The sequence below is a fragment of the Arctopsyche grandis genome, chromosome 3, assembly GCF_051622035.1.
Source record: "Arctopsyche grandis isolate Sample6627 chromosome 3, ASM5162203v2, whole genome shotgun sequence".
NCBI lineage: Eukaryota > Metazoa > Arthropoda > Insecta > Trichoptera > Hydropsychidae > Arctopsyche > Arctopsyche grandis.
Genome location: NC_135357.1, coordinates 18,413,542 through 18,429,773, shown reverse-complemented (window position 1 = coordinate 18,429,773; position 16,232 = coordinate 18,413,542). Strand labels below are relative to the sequence as shown.

The following is a 16,232-nucleotide window of genomic DNA, read 5'->3' as shown; positions in this document are numbered from 1 at the left end:
AAGTGGGGGAAAATTCACATTATGCCTCACCTACCACTTCTCCAAGGCGAAAGTCAACTCTCATTAAGTGCGATTTAATTAAAAAGGCAGTAGAAGTTATCGTCGATCGCAAATGTACCGGGTCCAACTGAAAAGCGGGAAATATGGAAGCAATTAACTCTTCGTTGCCGCGAATAGAATGCGAATCCAAGAACCTTCATAATGTAATATTATATATATGTATATAAATATAATAGAAGAGTTTGAGGACAAAGGAAATATTTCAAAACATTTTTTAAACTTAAAATGAAAAAAATCTGGTATATCTCAATATATCTATCGTTTAGTAAAGCATTAAGCGAACATGTCATTATACGATGTACATATACATATAGGATCCGGATGTGAAGGATTCCAATCGAAACGCACAGATTAAGTGTCAGACTATTTATTGTACATGTGTCTTCGGGCTCGTTCTCCAACAAGTGACCATAACAACACGCATCCGGTCTCTCCCATGCATACCACACACACTTTATCCCTAGCAGTTTGACCAACCACAATTATGGCTCGGCTCGTTTAAAAATCATTCCTACATACATATGTACATAAATAGTTACATCGTCTTGAAATTTACATTCAAGTATATATATATATATATATATATATATATATATATATATATATATATATATATATATATATATATATATATATATATATATATATATATATAGTAAACATGTTAACAGTTGAAGTTGACTAGTCGGAATATATTCCATCTACCTTGATACCAATTACCGTTATATTTGAAGTGTATTTTCAGTTGTAATATATTTTGACTAGTTAGAATATATTCCGTCTAACTCGCGAAGCTGGTTAATATGGCGATTTACATTCCAACTATTCAAAATATATTTCGAATGAAAAAATAGTTCAACTATAACTTGCTACTTGGTTATATGGAGGGGCTAGATTTTCGTGAAGACGTTATTTGACTAGTCAATTGAGTTTGAAAGTCACATTTTTTTATCGTAATACGATACTCATTATTATAATTCGTAATATCTCGCGAATATTGAATTATAAAGCATTCGTAAGACATCAAAGCTGTCAAAATTCAACTGTTATATTATAACTGGCGCACATTGTTGAAAGTATATTCGCACTTGTAATTTACTAGTTGAATTGTATTCGAATATGAATGACGCAAACGCCATTTGGAATATATTACAACTAAAAATACACTTCGGCTGTAACATATACATACATACTTATGTGTAAAGATAATTTTCTCACTTAAAATTTAAGACTCATTAGCATTGCAACTATTTTAATAAAAACTCCAAATTCATTCAAAAGTCTTTGGCTTATGTTTCCCTTGAAATGTTTTACAGCCTATAAATTTGCATCTCAAACCGTTTATTCACGAAGCTATGGTTTGCCATAATTTCACCATAAAGCTAAAGACTATGCATGTACGTACTAGGGTTTCTGACCCGGGTCCACCCGGGACAGACATTCCCGGGAATTCACGGAATTTTTTTTGTCCCGTGTCCCGGGAATTTTTATCTCGAATCCCGGGAATTGGATTTAATTTTTTTTTTAAATACAACATTTTCACGACTGCAAGAAGGGAAATAATAAATCAAATACACAAAGAATCGTAAAATATTCTTAAATATTAAAATCGAAGAAAGAAGAAGCCTAAAACTGATTTTTTAACACAAAATTGAAATAATTCTGATTTTATACCGAACAAAACATTATTTAAATGTTGTAATAAAAGCGAATGTATTATATATCCTACGGTGAAGTTTCATATAATAGTTATTATGAAGCGAGTATATCCTTCTTGTATTGACGATTCCACAATGGAAGAAACTCTTTTAGATTTTCATGAAGACGAAACAATTGTGTGTTTGACGATGAATGAAGAATTAAATAAGGAGTTATCAAAGAAGAATATACAAAATAGCGTAAATAAAAATAACCTCGACTTTAAAAAATAAATTAAAATATACATGCTGACAGGAGAAAAAACCGATAATTTAAAAAAATTGTTTTCGTCCTTTTTAACATTAAAACCGACTTCGACCGAAACTGAAAGAGTTTTTTCCATTGCTGGAAATTTTAGTACCAAATCTAGAATTAGACTTTTTCGTGTGTCCCGGGATCCCGGAAATCCCGGGAACGACCCCGGGCTCCGTCCCGTGTCCCGGGAATTGAAAAAGTCCGGGAAATCAGAAACCCTAGTACGTACATAGTAGAGCTTGCAATTTACCGTCAAATTGCAATAACCGGTAAACGGTAAATAATGCTTCCCATTACCGGTTTACCGGTTATTTACCGGTAAATGAAAAACAAAATAATATAACAATTTATTGGTTTTCTGGAGTTTATTAAAAAATGTTATTTTATTTGGTACAATGAATTTTCAGAATTAAAATATGCTCTCACGAAACAAATCATATCAATACTTTCGTCTTTTAGACTTGACCTGAATTTTGTGCATATTTGTCCCGCAGATGAAAATGCTCGTTCTGATTCAACACTTGTTGGTCGGCAAATCATAAGATGTTGAAATGCAATGTTTTAATATTTGCCACGAATTTTTTCGAGTTCCAAATATAACATTCCAAACATTGTTTACATCTTTTTTCGGTTTATCCACTTTATTTTTGTCGTTTAATTTTTTATTTATTGCTAATTTAAGCTTTTCTTCCAGTCTTAATATTTCGACTATTTCAATTTCATTTCCTCTGTATTTTTGTTCAGAAATTTTATAGTTCTCATCCCTCAAAATTTTATACTTAGTTATATCTAGAATTTTCTCCATTATTGTAGTTTTATTCGTTATATTAAATATTCCATATTCATCAAAATCATTCATTGTATCGGAATCATTAAGATAATTAACCACGTCGGAATATATTGTTCTTCTTTCCTTTATTCGAATTATGAGCTCTTCTTTAAGTTTGATGACAGTTGACACCAGTGTGACACGTAACACACCGTCTATCTGTGTTGCCCAGAGTCGAAAATCAAAACTTTCGTTATAATATGCCAGTAGCTGTCTTTAATACGCCTGAAAATCATTACCGGTAATTTTCCAATTTACCGGTAAACCGGTAATGCAACCTCTAGTACATACATATGAACATACGTATGCTAGAGAGCGAATGCAACCGTAGAGTTTTTATGGCTAAGTTGGTGAGATATCTTATTACCCGTGTCTGCATTATTTAACGTTTTCCCTATAAATGCTATAAGACAATTACGTACTCCGCACAACGTTTCAGCAAGCTGGGAAAAACCGAGGTCTCTTCAAAATTTCGCCCTAATTCTCTCCGAGTATTTCGACCATTTCTATATTTAATTTGACAGTCATATTCCGAAATAGAGTCAACGAAACGACAAAAGCAATTTTGCCCAAAATTACGTATACGAACATACATATGTACATAACTAAGCTTAATTGGTGACATAAAATGATATTTACTCAATAACCAAATATTGCAATACTTTATTTGATTTAATGAGTAGTTAATCATTAGCTAATCACATCTAAAAATCTCCTACTGAATTTCAAATTTCAATAAGTCCCTATTTTCGTATGTACGACATGATTTGAAAACTGCGTCATGTGTACATTTATATTATAAACAATGCGCATGCATGCCTTGACGAATTAATTTATATATAAATACATATATATCGAATATGTAATTTCGAAAGAGACTTTGTATTTATGTATATACATATATAACATTGGTTGGTTGGTTCGGATTCAGTGTTGGGGCCGCCGGATTCTGGTATACATATAATTTCGAAAGAGACTTAGTATATATGTTTGTTTGTTCGTTACAGTAACTTTAATAAAAAAAACAAATAAGTATTCAAATAAATTTATATAGAATAAAACTATTCAAATAAATTTAATAAAATGTTTACTATTAGATTAGTCATGTTTAAGCGCCTTTTATATCAAATACCGAACGAAGCCGGGTAAAACCATTAGTTTATACATAAAATATAATATTGATTTAATTTTTATTGTTTTTATAATTCTCTTCAACGCCACCATATTGACCAGTTTGTTGTTTGAGCTTGCGTTTACGTTTCATCAGAGATTAAATAAGAAGTCTACAATTGAATTCGATTATTAGTTCGGGGTGAGTGATCTGTCACCTTGATTTATGTCAATCTTTAAAATCAAGTCTTTTCACCATTTTACATTAATATTACACTCTAAAGAAGCGATATATATTTATTTATTAAAAATAGAAACATACAGTATTGCAATATTTTTTCAAAACATTGACACCAAAAATGTTTCTAGATGTTTATTTCTTTATTTTTTTATCCATTATATATTAACCCTTATAATAGGTACCACTACAGGTTGTCTAAGGCGACATCTATGGTCAAACGTTTGTAGATGAGTCCAAAATTCCATCATTACACATATTTACTATACACAAAACATGAGTTGAAAACACTGAGTGACAGCTTTCGCCGCTGCGGAAGCCGCTATAGCTGCTCCATAATATGTACATAGATGTTCCTCTTCCCAATTAAACTAGCAAAACTAAAAATGTGATTGCAGAGTGCCTCAATATTGCTGCTGCTTTACTCAATTTAACCAGGAAAGCCGATTGTCCCGACATTACATTGTCATCGTCATCCTTCAGTCTTGAAAAAATGTTGAGATAATTGGTGCGAATTAACAATTGCGATACACTAAAGATTTTATTCAGTGAATTTAATGAAATTTTCCCTATACTTGTTTTTAATACAATACTATTAAATCATTTAAAAATGAAAATCTTTCAAATTTTTTTACCAAAAAACAAATGACAGCGCTTAATCGTTTTTCCAAGAAAATTTTCGTCACAATTTTTGGAGATAAATTTAAAGACATCGGAATTGAATATGTCTGATTTGTTTTTCGCAAATTTAGCACACACTTTTTATATGTATATAAAATTTTGCGAAACACAGACACTATTACGCGACTATTAAAATTTAGCACTAATAACGGACGATCAAAACTTTGACTTGTTAGTTTTTAGGTATCCAAGCAACTCTGTAAGCTATTTATGTAAACAAATAGTAAAAAAAATTGAAGAAAAGTTGTTAACTTACCTTGTAGGTTTCGCCACAAAGTAACTATACATACGTTTGGGATTTTAAACTTTTGAACCCCTGCAAGTGTGACAGATAAATATAATATATGTACATATATATATGGATGTTGGCAAGTTTTTACACATGTAAATGTTCGTAAACAAAGGCCTCGGTGGATTCAAACAAACGGAGACCTCTTGTCGTGTTGCCGTTGTCTGCACACAACACACGCCAAGAGGCTGAGGCCACTCAACGGCCACCGCACCTAACAACGACACCCTTCGTAGGTCGTTACACCCTACGACAACAATTCTCAAAGTCTTAAAAAAATATACTTTTTCCTCATATCCAAGAGTGTTCGTCTCTATTTTGGTTTCGGGGCGGTACAAAAATAATACACAATACCTACACATACATATAATTTCCGCCGAGTACCATCTCCACAAATAAATAGAACGTATGTACATACATACATATGTATATAAAGTACAATGTATATTTACATATTTCAGTATACTCTGTATACTATGTACAATGTTGGTGTTAAGCAGGTTATTGTTATTAAGTGGTAAATTATGCGTCTACTTTGGTCACATTATCCCAACATATTTTCCAGATGGGTTGTAAAGACTAACGGTGCTAATCCACATGATATTATCCTCTTTGATAACACTGTTCGACACGAAAAATGGTTCAGAGACGAGATATGACTTTTCTTATAGATCTATCCCCAGTGAACACGAATCTGGTAATAAAAAATGTTGATTGGCTCGAAATTCGGAGATGTATGTGTTTTTTAAATCGCGCGATTTTTCTATATCTTCGTGTTGTTCAGTCGATATCTCAAAATCTATCAATTTCCTGTTCAAAATGAATATTGGAATCTATAGTTGGGTATTTTATCTTTCATTTGTAGTAAAATTCGTTTATTTATCGAGGTAAGCCAGTTATCAATAGAATTGTCATATATATATATATATATATATATATATATATATATATATATATATATATATATATATATATATATATATATATATATATATATATATATATATATATATATATATATATATATATATATATATATATATATATATATATATATATATATATATATATATATATATATATATATATATATATATATATATATATATATATATATATATATTTATATATATATATTTATATATCTCCAAATCTCAAGCCAATCAACATTTTTTTATTACCATATTCGTGTTCACTGGGCATAGATCTATAAGAAAAGTCATATCTCCTCTCTGTACCAAAAAAGTCGTCATTTGTCGAACAGTGTAATTAATGGATTTCTCATATTTTTCTACATACGAATATTTGCGCAAGTATTTTTTTATGATTGTAATCAGCTGCAAGCGTTCTGCAAGTCTCGGATGCTACTCGTACGTTATTTGGAAGCTGCCACGGTATGTCAATCGTATCGTGTCAATCCGGTATTAGGATTACCATATATTCGAATATCGAAGATTAAGCCTAAAAATATTAAGATAGAGTTTTAGAAATGTAATAATATTATTAAAATTTTAATTGAACCCCGAATCGAACCAAATTAAAAATATTTAAATTGCTCAATGTTCTTCAAAATTTAGAACCCAATCGATTTAATTTCAAATGTATCTATTCCTAATCTATGAATTCAAGTAAACTGTATATATTTTTTTCAAAAATTAGAAAATTTTCACAATAACTTAATATGCCAGCAGCACAGATTAGTGGTTAGCGTGAAATAGCGTGAGCTTTGTAAACAAGTCAAAGTTTCCATGACGACATGTGGATGGGGGATGGGCCCGCGGTGGGGGCGAAGGCCCGGGGGGCACCGGGGGCGAATGCCTGGAGTGCACAGGGGGCGAAGGACCATGGGGGTGCCAGGGGCGAAGGCCTGGGGCCGCCAGATTCTGGTATAATCTAATATATATATATATATATATATATATATATATATATATATATATATATATATATATATATATATATATATATATATATATATATATGTATATATATATATATATATATATATATATATATATATATATATATATATATATACATAATGTATGTAACTATCTTTGGTTCGTAGAATCCGTGACGTTAAATTTAATAAAACAAAAACAAATGAATATTCAAATAAATTTGAATAAAACAAAACTATTCAAATAAATTGTTTACTATGAGATTGGCAATTTTTAGCCGGGTAAAACCACTAATATAATATAAATGTATATAAATGTATACACATCGATTTTATACACTTCATAATAAGCACCCTCACAAATAGACGTAGTTCTATGTACATCAAAAGTGTAGTAAATATATTTTCATCAACAGAATGTACGTGGCATCGTCCGCGGCACGTAGATTCACCGGATATTGCGACATTTGTGTATATAGACAAGTGGGTACATTGTGGAAATGTGAAAGGAGCGAATTTGTACAATGTACAACAATGGTCCAAAGTGTGGTAGCTGGCATGGCGTGGTCTGAAGCTGAGATGCTTAATAAATACTGGGATGAGAAGCCAACATGCCGGGTGTGCGGTACGTGACGTGCGCCACTCTAACACCGAGTGTGCCACTTGAGCACGCGGTCTCGTGCACACCCTTGTCTCTACTGTTAACCAAAAATTTGTCCCAACTTGTATGCATGCTGTGTCTTTGAATTGTGATAATTGCGGTGTTGTAATTTTGCTGTGTCGTTTTGTTGCAGTTATCGGAAGATATCGGCTACGTAGTATATTCAGCGCTAGGAAGCTTTTATATCCCATCATGCATCATGGTGTTCGTGTACATAAGAATATATTTCGCGGCGAAAGCCAGAGCGAGAAGGGGAATCAGGAAAAATCCTAGACCTCGACCGCAGGTGAGCATTTTATTTTCGTTTCATTTCAAGTTGTTATTATGTATGTATGTATGTACATATGTAGGTATATGTTTGCTAAATGATCACTAAGAATTCAGTTTAAATTTTTGTGACCTTTTCAGTTACCTATGTCTGTACTTTGAATTTTTAATTCGTTTCCCATCTTATGTACTAAAAAATATGTATGTGATTGAAGTAAAACTGTACTTCTTTACGGATAGTATAGTGAATTGCTTTGATGGTGGCGTTAGCGTTATGAAGCGCTGTAACGCTGGAAATTTGCACAAACTAAAGTGAAAGCACTTTTTCTCTACATTCTCTCTTTAATAATTACATCACCAACCTAACCCATTTCTTATCTGTTGTGTACTGATGTGTATTAGATTTTGTGTACGATTGATTTTTTTTTGACAACCTTTACGATGTTTACTTTACAATCAATAAATAACATTAGATTAGATTAAGAGTCCTTAAGAATTTTTAAAGCAATTTTTACATATGTACATATATAAATTAAAAATAAATAAAATTATTGATATTTTTACGTTCTAAGCTATATATGTATATCACGTAATAAACGCTCATATCTCGTAAATGATTGCGAACCAACAAAAATCATTATCATATTCAAATTCAGTGGGTCAAACTTAGTAAAGATTGGTTGGTTTCCGCTCCGGTAATTTTTTGTTGTTGCTCAGTGTTATTTTTAAAACATTGAAAATAACGTGAAAAAGAGTGCTGGATTGCCGTTCCACCGCATTACGTGATAAAAAAACCTGTTTGTTATTTAAAATGTATTTTTAAATATTGTTTTTAGTAGTACGTCATCATATCTAAAGCATAAATAAATAAAAAAAAATATACCATGAAATATTTAGCACACAAAAATGTTCCGTTTTTGCAGCAAAATATGTGTACATATGTATATACTAAAGACCCATTTGTTAAAATCGCTGCAAGTTAAAAAATATTCTGAAAATATAGTTCATAGTTTTTTTAGTTTTATTCTGCTGAAAATTGGAGTCTGTTTCTCTGCATGCAGACTAATTTTGAACTCATTGCAAGTAGCGTGTTGTAGAATAATTGTATTTAATTTGTTGCCTTCGGACCGAGTGCTGTTTTCATACAAAATTACCGTGAACTATATAGCACCAGCGTTGCATTCACTCGTGTGTTGTACACTTCTGTTAACACGTTTTCACTGAAAATATCATATATATATATATGTACATATGTATGTATTCTAGTTGATTGTTGATTGTTTTATTTCGAAGAATGATCAGCAGACGAGCTTCACCACATCGGCGCCTGGCGGGACCAGTGGCACCAGACCGATGCCGTCAGCTCCTGCAAGACTCTCCATGTCAGTCAAACTTGATAGAAACTCCAAACCCACTATAGCTAAAAGGTATTTTCTATTAGTAAGAAGTAGTGTGGAGAACACTTGGACGAGCGGAGAAGAACACCACGGATTGTTCAGCACCCGTGCACACAATAAATAGAAATATGTTCACATACAAACCAACACACATACATATACTCGATGCTATTGTTTAAACGGATGTGTTGATTTAATTAAATTTCATATATTTTTATTTAATTTAAAGGCAAGTTCTATTAGAAAAATATAATAAATTAACACAAAAGATTACGGTATCATTTCAAATTGTTGAAATCTATTCGAAAAAATGATAATAATGAGTAACATATACATATATGTAAGAATTTTAAAAAACACTTAAAATAAATTGTAAATATATAAATAAATGTATAGATTCACGCTTTTGCACTAATAAATTAAACAAGGTCCAAGGTTCTCATAGATTAGAAGCGAGTTTGATAGACAGGTTAAATATCCCTATATTTTAACGTTTCCATTTTATTATTCTATGCATGTTTTTTTGTAGAATGTTTCCCCGTAAGATAGTGTAGTAAATAATTCAGTTATTTTAGTAAATAATTCAAAACTAAAAATAATTGACATACACTTTAGTATGCATGTCATGGTATACATACTTCATTGTGTCAACATGAAACTGTCATATGATCATCAATTAAAGAATTTATGCCCCATTTTAAGTACGAGGACACGTTTCTTGTAACGTTCGTGATATTCTCGAAAATCGGCAAAGAGTAGACGATATATGATCTGGGCTAAATTTGGAGCACACACAGCTCGTAAATATGTTTCGCGAGGGCTACTTAGCCAGCCAGTTAACGAAGTTGAGATCCCGAAACAAGATTTAATTCGAAAGCTGCAGTGCGCGCGTAAAGTCACGGAACGGCAAGTTATAATGGAAGTGTGGGAAGAATACGCGAATATGGCTAGAAATGTGATAAGGCATATACGAGTACGTATATGGATATATCGTACATATGTATATAATTATAATACACGAATAGAGCCGACACTTCAACGTAGACATCACGGGGCGTATCCCCGATGTGTAAACTAGATTAGAATATTACGTGTCACCAGAAGGTAGTTAACGTCTCCAAAGAACGTATCGATTTTACCCCTCAGACGTATGTAATATATTATGTACATATGTATGAAACATAACAAAATTGAACGTTGAGAAAGAAAGTGATTGATTGTGGTGCTATTATGTGAGACTCGCGGACAAGTTTCAGGTGTGTGAGGAGAAAAAAAATCTGAAGGCAGTACACGTAGTGCGAGAGAGATGAGCACGCGTGCGCGCACACGTGTGTAAACACGCATAACTGTGCTGCAAAGTCAAGTACTGTTACCGACGGCGAACTTTCATCGAGTGAAAGCAAAAGAAGAAAGAAAAGAAAAGCTATTAAACTTCTCAGTTTTTCGTCAACAAAGTCGTCTCGCTCACCCGCGTCGCTTCGGACTAAAATGAAAGGTTTCGTGCGAATTTTCCGATGTGAAAATATTACAAAACCAAACCACCACCAAAAAACGAACCAAACGGGAAAGCTGAGATACGCTCTTATTTCAATGTTTGTTTGTTCGCTGCCCGAACTCGAAGAAAACTAAGTATTACATACATATGAAATTGTACTATACAATATCTGTATAGTAATATACGAGTACATACATATGTATGTATATAAAATGGAAAACTTTTATTCATAACTCAGCTCCATGGTAAATTACTTTTTCTTCTATTTATCCTTTTATCTTCGTCCCTTCAAATTCTGTCATCTTGTAAAATTATGACCAAAATCTAAAATTATATCTGAAACAAAACATGACGAGTTTGTCTTGAACACGCTAGAGTTCACTTCAATATATGTAAATATATTCCAGTTATACTGGAATAGACGTACGATACTCACTTTCGAATATGACATACTCGTATGTATGTATGAACAATACTAGCCAGTAGTGTATCTCGGTGTTTGCATTAATGATAACCACGGAGAGGTCCCGGGTTCTAACCCCGGTTTGAAAAAAAATATGTAGAGCTACTGATATTGAGATCCATCCATCTGATTTTATTACAAGCTTTTTATTAGCTTCACTCTGTTGGTTTAGTGACATTCCTACCCGTCAAAAAAATGTGATCTGATTTTGAACCACTTCCACTCTTCAAGTCGCTTTGATATCTTACCGACATACGGAGGTTAGCTACATTGAAGTAAGTTAATGTCTTCGACATGAAGCTAGAGGAGTTTAATCATTAACCAACTTATTATAAATTACATCGGAATCTTGTATCAGATTAAAGCGATGACAGCTAGCTACCCAAACGCGTGTTTCTACCACCCCTTCAAAATTCACAGGCTAAGCAGTTAAACAATTATAGTAGTTACTTTTTTCACCCTCGTTTTTGTTAAAACAGTTCCAAGCAACCGTCGTATCTACTATTTGTCACCACTATTTGAATACAACTTCCAATTTATAATGTATCAACTTTAAAACCAAATGTATTGCTTTCAGACGACCTGTATTGACACCATTTTTTCATGCATATATTTTTAAAAATATATATTTATGCATGTTTCAAAAAAAGAAGATGTAATCGCCAAATTAGACTTCAAAAATAAAAGTCATACGCTTTTATTAAAAAGAAAGCGTTGGGTGAATTTTGAACGATATAAAAAATAACGAACAGTGTGAAATTTATATAGCATAGTTATGTGTGAAAAAATCTCGAAAGCATCGCTTTGCAGTGTGAAAATTTAAAGCGAAAAAAAAGCTGTCGAAAAATATTGAAGTATTGAAAATATTTTCAATGGGGCCAGTGCGGTCTATGATCGGCGTTTAATCTTCTTTTTTTCGTTCGCTCTTCCAATCCAACGTCCGCCTTTAGTTACGATCTGAATTCCATTCTCTAACTGGAAAAAGAGACGCTGAAAAAAATCCTTTTCAGCGACTCTCGTTTCCCTGTGATCAGGACGGATTTATACCGTCTTACCGGCAAGATGATCACAATTCGGGCGCAGAACGAGACAGGCACCCCCTAGCGAGCATCGACTTCTATTCAACCCGTTCCCGGGATAAAATCTCACCGGAAACGTGGATAAATCTTTTATTCAAGAATACGTATTACCGCTGTACAACAAAAAAACCACACCAAAATTGAGGTTAACCCCTTACGAGCTTAGTGCAAACGAGTCATCTATCATATCTATCATATGTACATACATACAATCGTATGAGGAGAAACACTTTTTAAAGAGCCTTAAAAAATCAAATCGTTAGACTTCGGAATATTTCATTTATAAAGTGCAACTTATTTTTAGTTGAAACACACCTTTATTTTCCATATCGTACACGAAGTCCGTATTGGAATTAATTTAGAATTTTGTTTACATGGTATCTACATAACGATTTCATTATAGATATCGACGCTTTTGCTTATACACATGTATCTATCGTAGTAATTAAGTGTACATTTGCATGTTAATAGTTTTTGGAATGACTTTTTAGCCATAATGGCATAGTGCTACAGCATGTTATTAGATTTTAATTAAATTTACGAGAAATTGTATAAATGTTTCATAATTTGATAGTCATTTTGCGTCTGATTGCTTTCATAGTATTTTCGATCATATATAATACATACATAGGTTTATGCATATTTATCACAAAATTCATTTCGAAAGCACTAGTTGACATCATAAATTTTAATCTACATATCGTTTACCGTAAAGTAAATAGATTTTTTTTTGTGAATTCAAAGATGAATTCATTTTTTTTTGTATTTCAGGGATCCAGAACGTCAAATAGCCACGATAGAATCACATCAACCTATGGCCATCCCAACAGTAACCTGCGATTTTGCATCCGATATATCAACTAGTGACGCAAACGATATGCAGTCACCCGCCGTTGTTGAACAGCCGAAGGATACATTAAAGGTACATTTTGCCCATTTTCATTTGATATGATACGTTTTAAAAAATATAAAAAAAGTGAGAGTGCGCGTTTTACTTTCATCATTTCCTGGCATGAGCGTATGTGTAGCGGTTTAGCAAATGTGAAATTTGTCGCAATCATTTTTCATATCAGTGTTGCCGCTCGTTCAACGTCACGGTATATCAAATCGATCAAAGCAACAAAAACAGAAAAATTCAGCAAAACGGGATAAAAGCGAACAATACCCGCGCTTTCATCATAAAACTCTCGCTTTAGTGCCGTATAAAAATGTAAAATGTCCTATTGGTATCATCGGCCATTAAAAGATTAGGAAGACCAGAGACGTAAAAGGTAGGACATGTCCAGGACTTGGGCATAGTCCACGTTAAGCTTTCGTCCGGAACTTGTATACAAACTAAAGTTCTATTCTGAGGAAGCAGGTAAATGGGGAAGAGTAGAGGATACGCACGTACCGAAATTCTAAAGACGTCACGCGTACAAACCGATTAAATTAACCAAACTCAATTTTCATTTCACGCGAAGACTTCCACCAAATATTCATCTGAAAATTAGTCTGCTGACGGATAGTAATTTCACGTCTATTAATAAAAATTTGGAAATACAAATATATTGCGTTATTTGAAACCACAAAGTCATAGATAGAGGTGTGGATGAAAGTTAAGTTATATTTTCGACTTCAGCATCCCTGGGGTGTTTGTGAGGCTAATCCTGACAAACGAAGAACACATGTCGTTGCGTGACAACGTGTCTGCGAATCCGTCACTCTCTAATTCCGTTCTCTAATACCCCCGCGGGATAAACAGAATCACACGAAGAATGAAAATCCCTAATCTCTCTTCGTACGAATCAAAGTATTCAATAATAACGATGGTACTATTTTTATTCAAAATGTAAATTTTTAAATATAGCTCGGGAAAATTCATCTTCGGAAAAGATTTCTAAATTAGTCTTGCCCTGAAAATAAAGAAACTCTTAGTAGGTGCCCATTTTTATATCGAGTAAAAAGAGGGAGATTTTATAAAAAAACCTTTATTTTTTGAAACTTTCATTTTAAGTCTGTTCCACACAAAAAAAGCTCACGGAAGTTTGAAGGAAAACCAATTTCATGACATGACTTGCATAATATTGCATGGAAAGTACGGGTAAGTGTGGGGAGAGCTCGAAGTGAAATTTCTTCGCTTATACATCTTATACACATCCTCGTATAATGCTAACTTTATTAACATCTGAGGAAAAAATTAGCAAAATATTAAATGTATGTACCTATCCATCATGGAAAATATTTCGTTGAGTTAACAATTAAAAATATTAATTCGTTAAAAACTTTGTAGAATCTCAACAATCGATTACATCTACTCTGTTTATACAGAGTCGAAGTATATTTTATTTGCATTTTACATTCGCATTCGAATACAATTGCAACTCATCCAGCGCAAATACACTTTCAACAATGTGCGCCAGTTGTAATTTAACAGTTGAGTTTTGACTGCTCTGGTGCTTTGCAATTGTTTTAGAATCCAAAAATGCGTTAATATTAGCTAGGAATTACGAATTATAATAATGTGGATCGTATTACGATAAATCTACGAATGTGTTCAAAACAAAAATGTGACTTTCAAACTAAATTTACAAGTTGAGTGACGTTTTCACGAAAACCTAATCTCTCCATCTAAACTGGCACCAACTTATAGTTGAACTGTATTTTCAGTTGAAATATATTTTGACCAGTTGGAATGTATTTCGCCATATGAATCAACTTCCGCGAGTTAGACGGAATATATTCCAACTAGTCAAAATATAGTACAACTGAAAATACACTTCAACTATAAACGGTAGTTTATACCAAGTTAGTTGGAGTATATTTCAACCAGTCAAAATATATTACAACTGTAACATATATAATAACAATATACGTTTTGTATAAATGCACTTGGTAACAAAAATGATTATTGCCACCTTTATAATAATAAATTTGATATTGGATATTTCCAAAAATAATGTATTTGATTAGATTTTCCGATGAGAGTGAAAACGAATTATCTTCGGCGTTTATTTGTAACAATGGCCGCGATATTGATGGGTGGTGATTATGAGAGCGATGTTTGTAAAAGGATCGATATCACTTTTTCGCGCCCCGGAAATACGCAAGAGGGCAAACAAGAGGGCTGACTGTGGAAGGATCTCGCCAAGATATGCCAGGGGTTTGAGCGAAGCAGATAAAATAGCAAAAGAGGAAAACAAAGAATACATACCTATATCTATGCATACATACATACATATATACGCGCTTAGTATGAAATGACTTTCATTCTATATACAAAGTCGGTATATGCCTAGCTAGAGAGATATTGTATTTTATTATGCCCGCTGTTTCCTCACTTTCTGACAACGAAATAAAGAAGAAGGGGTGTCGAAGAAGGGCATCCCCTCCCACCTCTCACCACGGCCCTTTCTCCTCACGGTGGTCTTTATCTCGAGGGTCGCCTTAATAAATACGATTTTCTTTCGTTTATGGGCTTTATTGTTTTAAATGAAGAGACCGTGTGCAAGAGATTTCCCCTTAATGAGAAACTATTGCCCCTTTGAGTATGATTCATGTACATAAATACATATATGTACATATGTAAATATTCATATTTCCATACAAGCTTTCATAAATTTAATTTATAACGTGTCACAATAAACTATTTATGCAATTATTAGATCAAGTACCATCTGAGTATTATAATATTATATCATATATCTTCGTACTTACGAAAATCTACATGGTCATACATGTCTATTCACCTGTTATTAATATCAAAATATCGATGAAAAATATGTTTGTTTGAGTATCAATCTTGGATAGTCGTTAGTTAGAATACGGTAA

General features: G+C 32.8%; 2 protein-coding genes across 2 annotated transcripts in view; both read left to right on the top strand.

Annotated features, from left to right (window-relative positions):
* LOC143909695 (uncharacterized) overlaps positions 1 to 16,232 on the top strand; it is a 311,709-nt gene that overhangs the window by 120,948 nt on the left and 174,529 nt on the right. The gene's annotated exons all lie outside the window — the stretch shown is intronic.
* Octalpha2R (alpha2-adrenergic-like octopamine receptor) overlaps positions 1 to 16,232 on the top strand; it is a 223,323-nt gene that overhangs the window by 204,639 nt on the left and 2,452 nt on the right. The window contains exons 3-5 of the mRNA XM_077427801.1: positions 7,855 to 8,007; positions 9,282 to 9,370; positions 13,194 to 13,344. Of these exons, the coding sequence (XP_077283927.1) occupies positions 7,855 to 8,007; positions 9,282 to 9,370; positions 13,194 to 13,344 (393 nt within the window). The remainder of the gene's footprint in view (positions 1 to 7,854; positions 8,008 to 9,281; positions 9,371 to 13,193; positions 13,345 to 16,232) is intronic.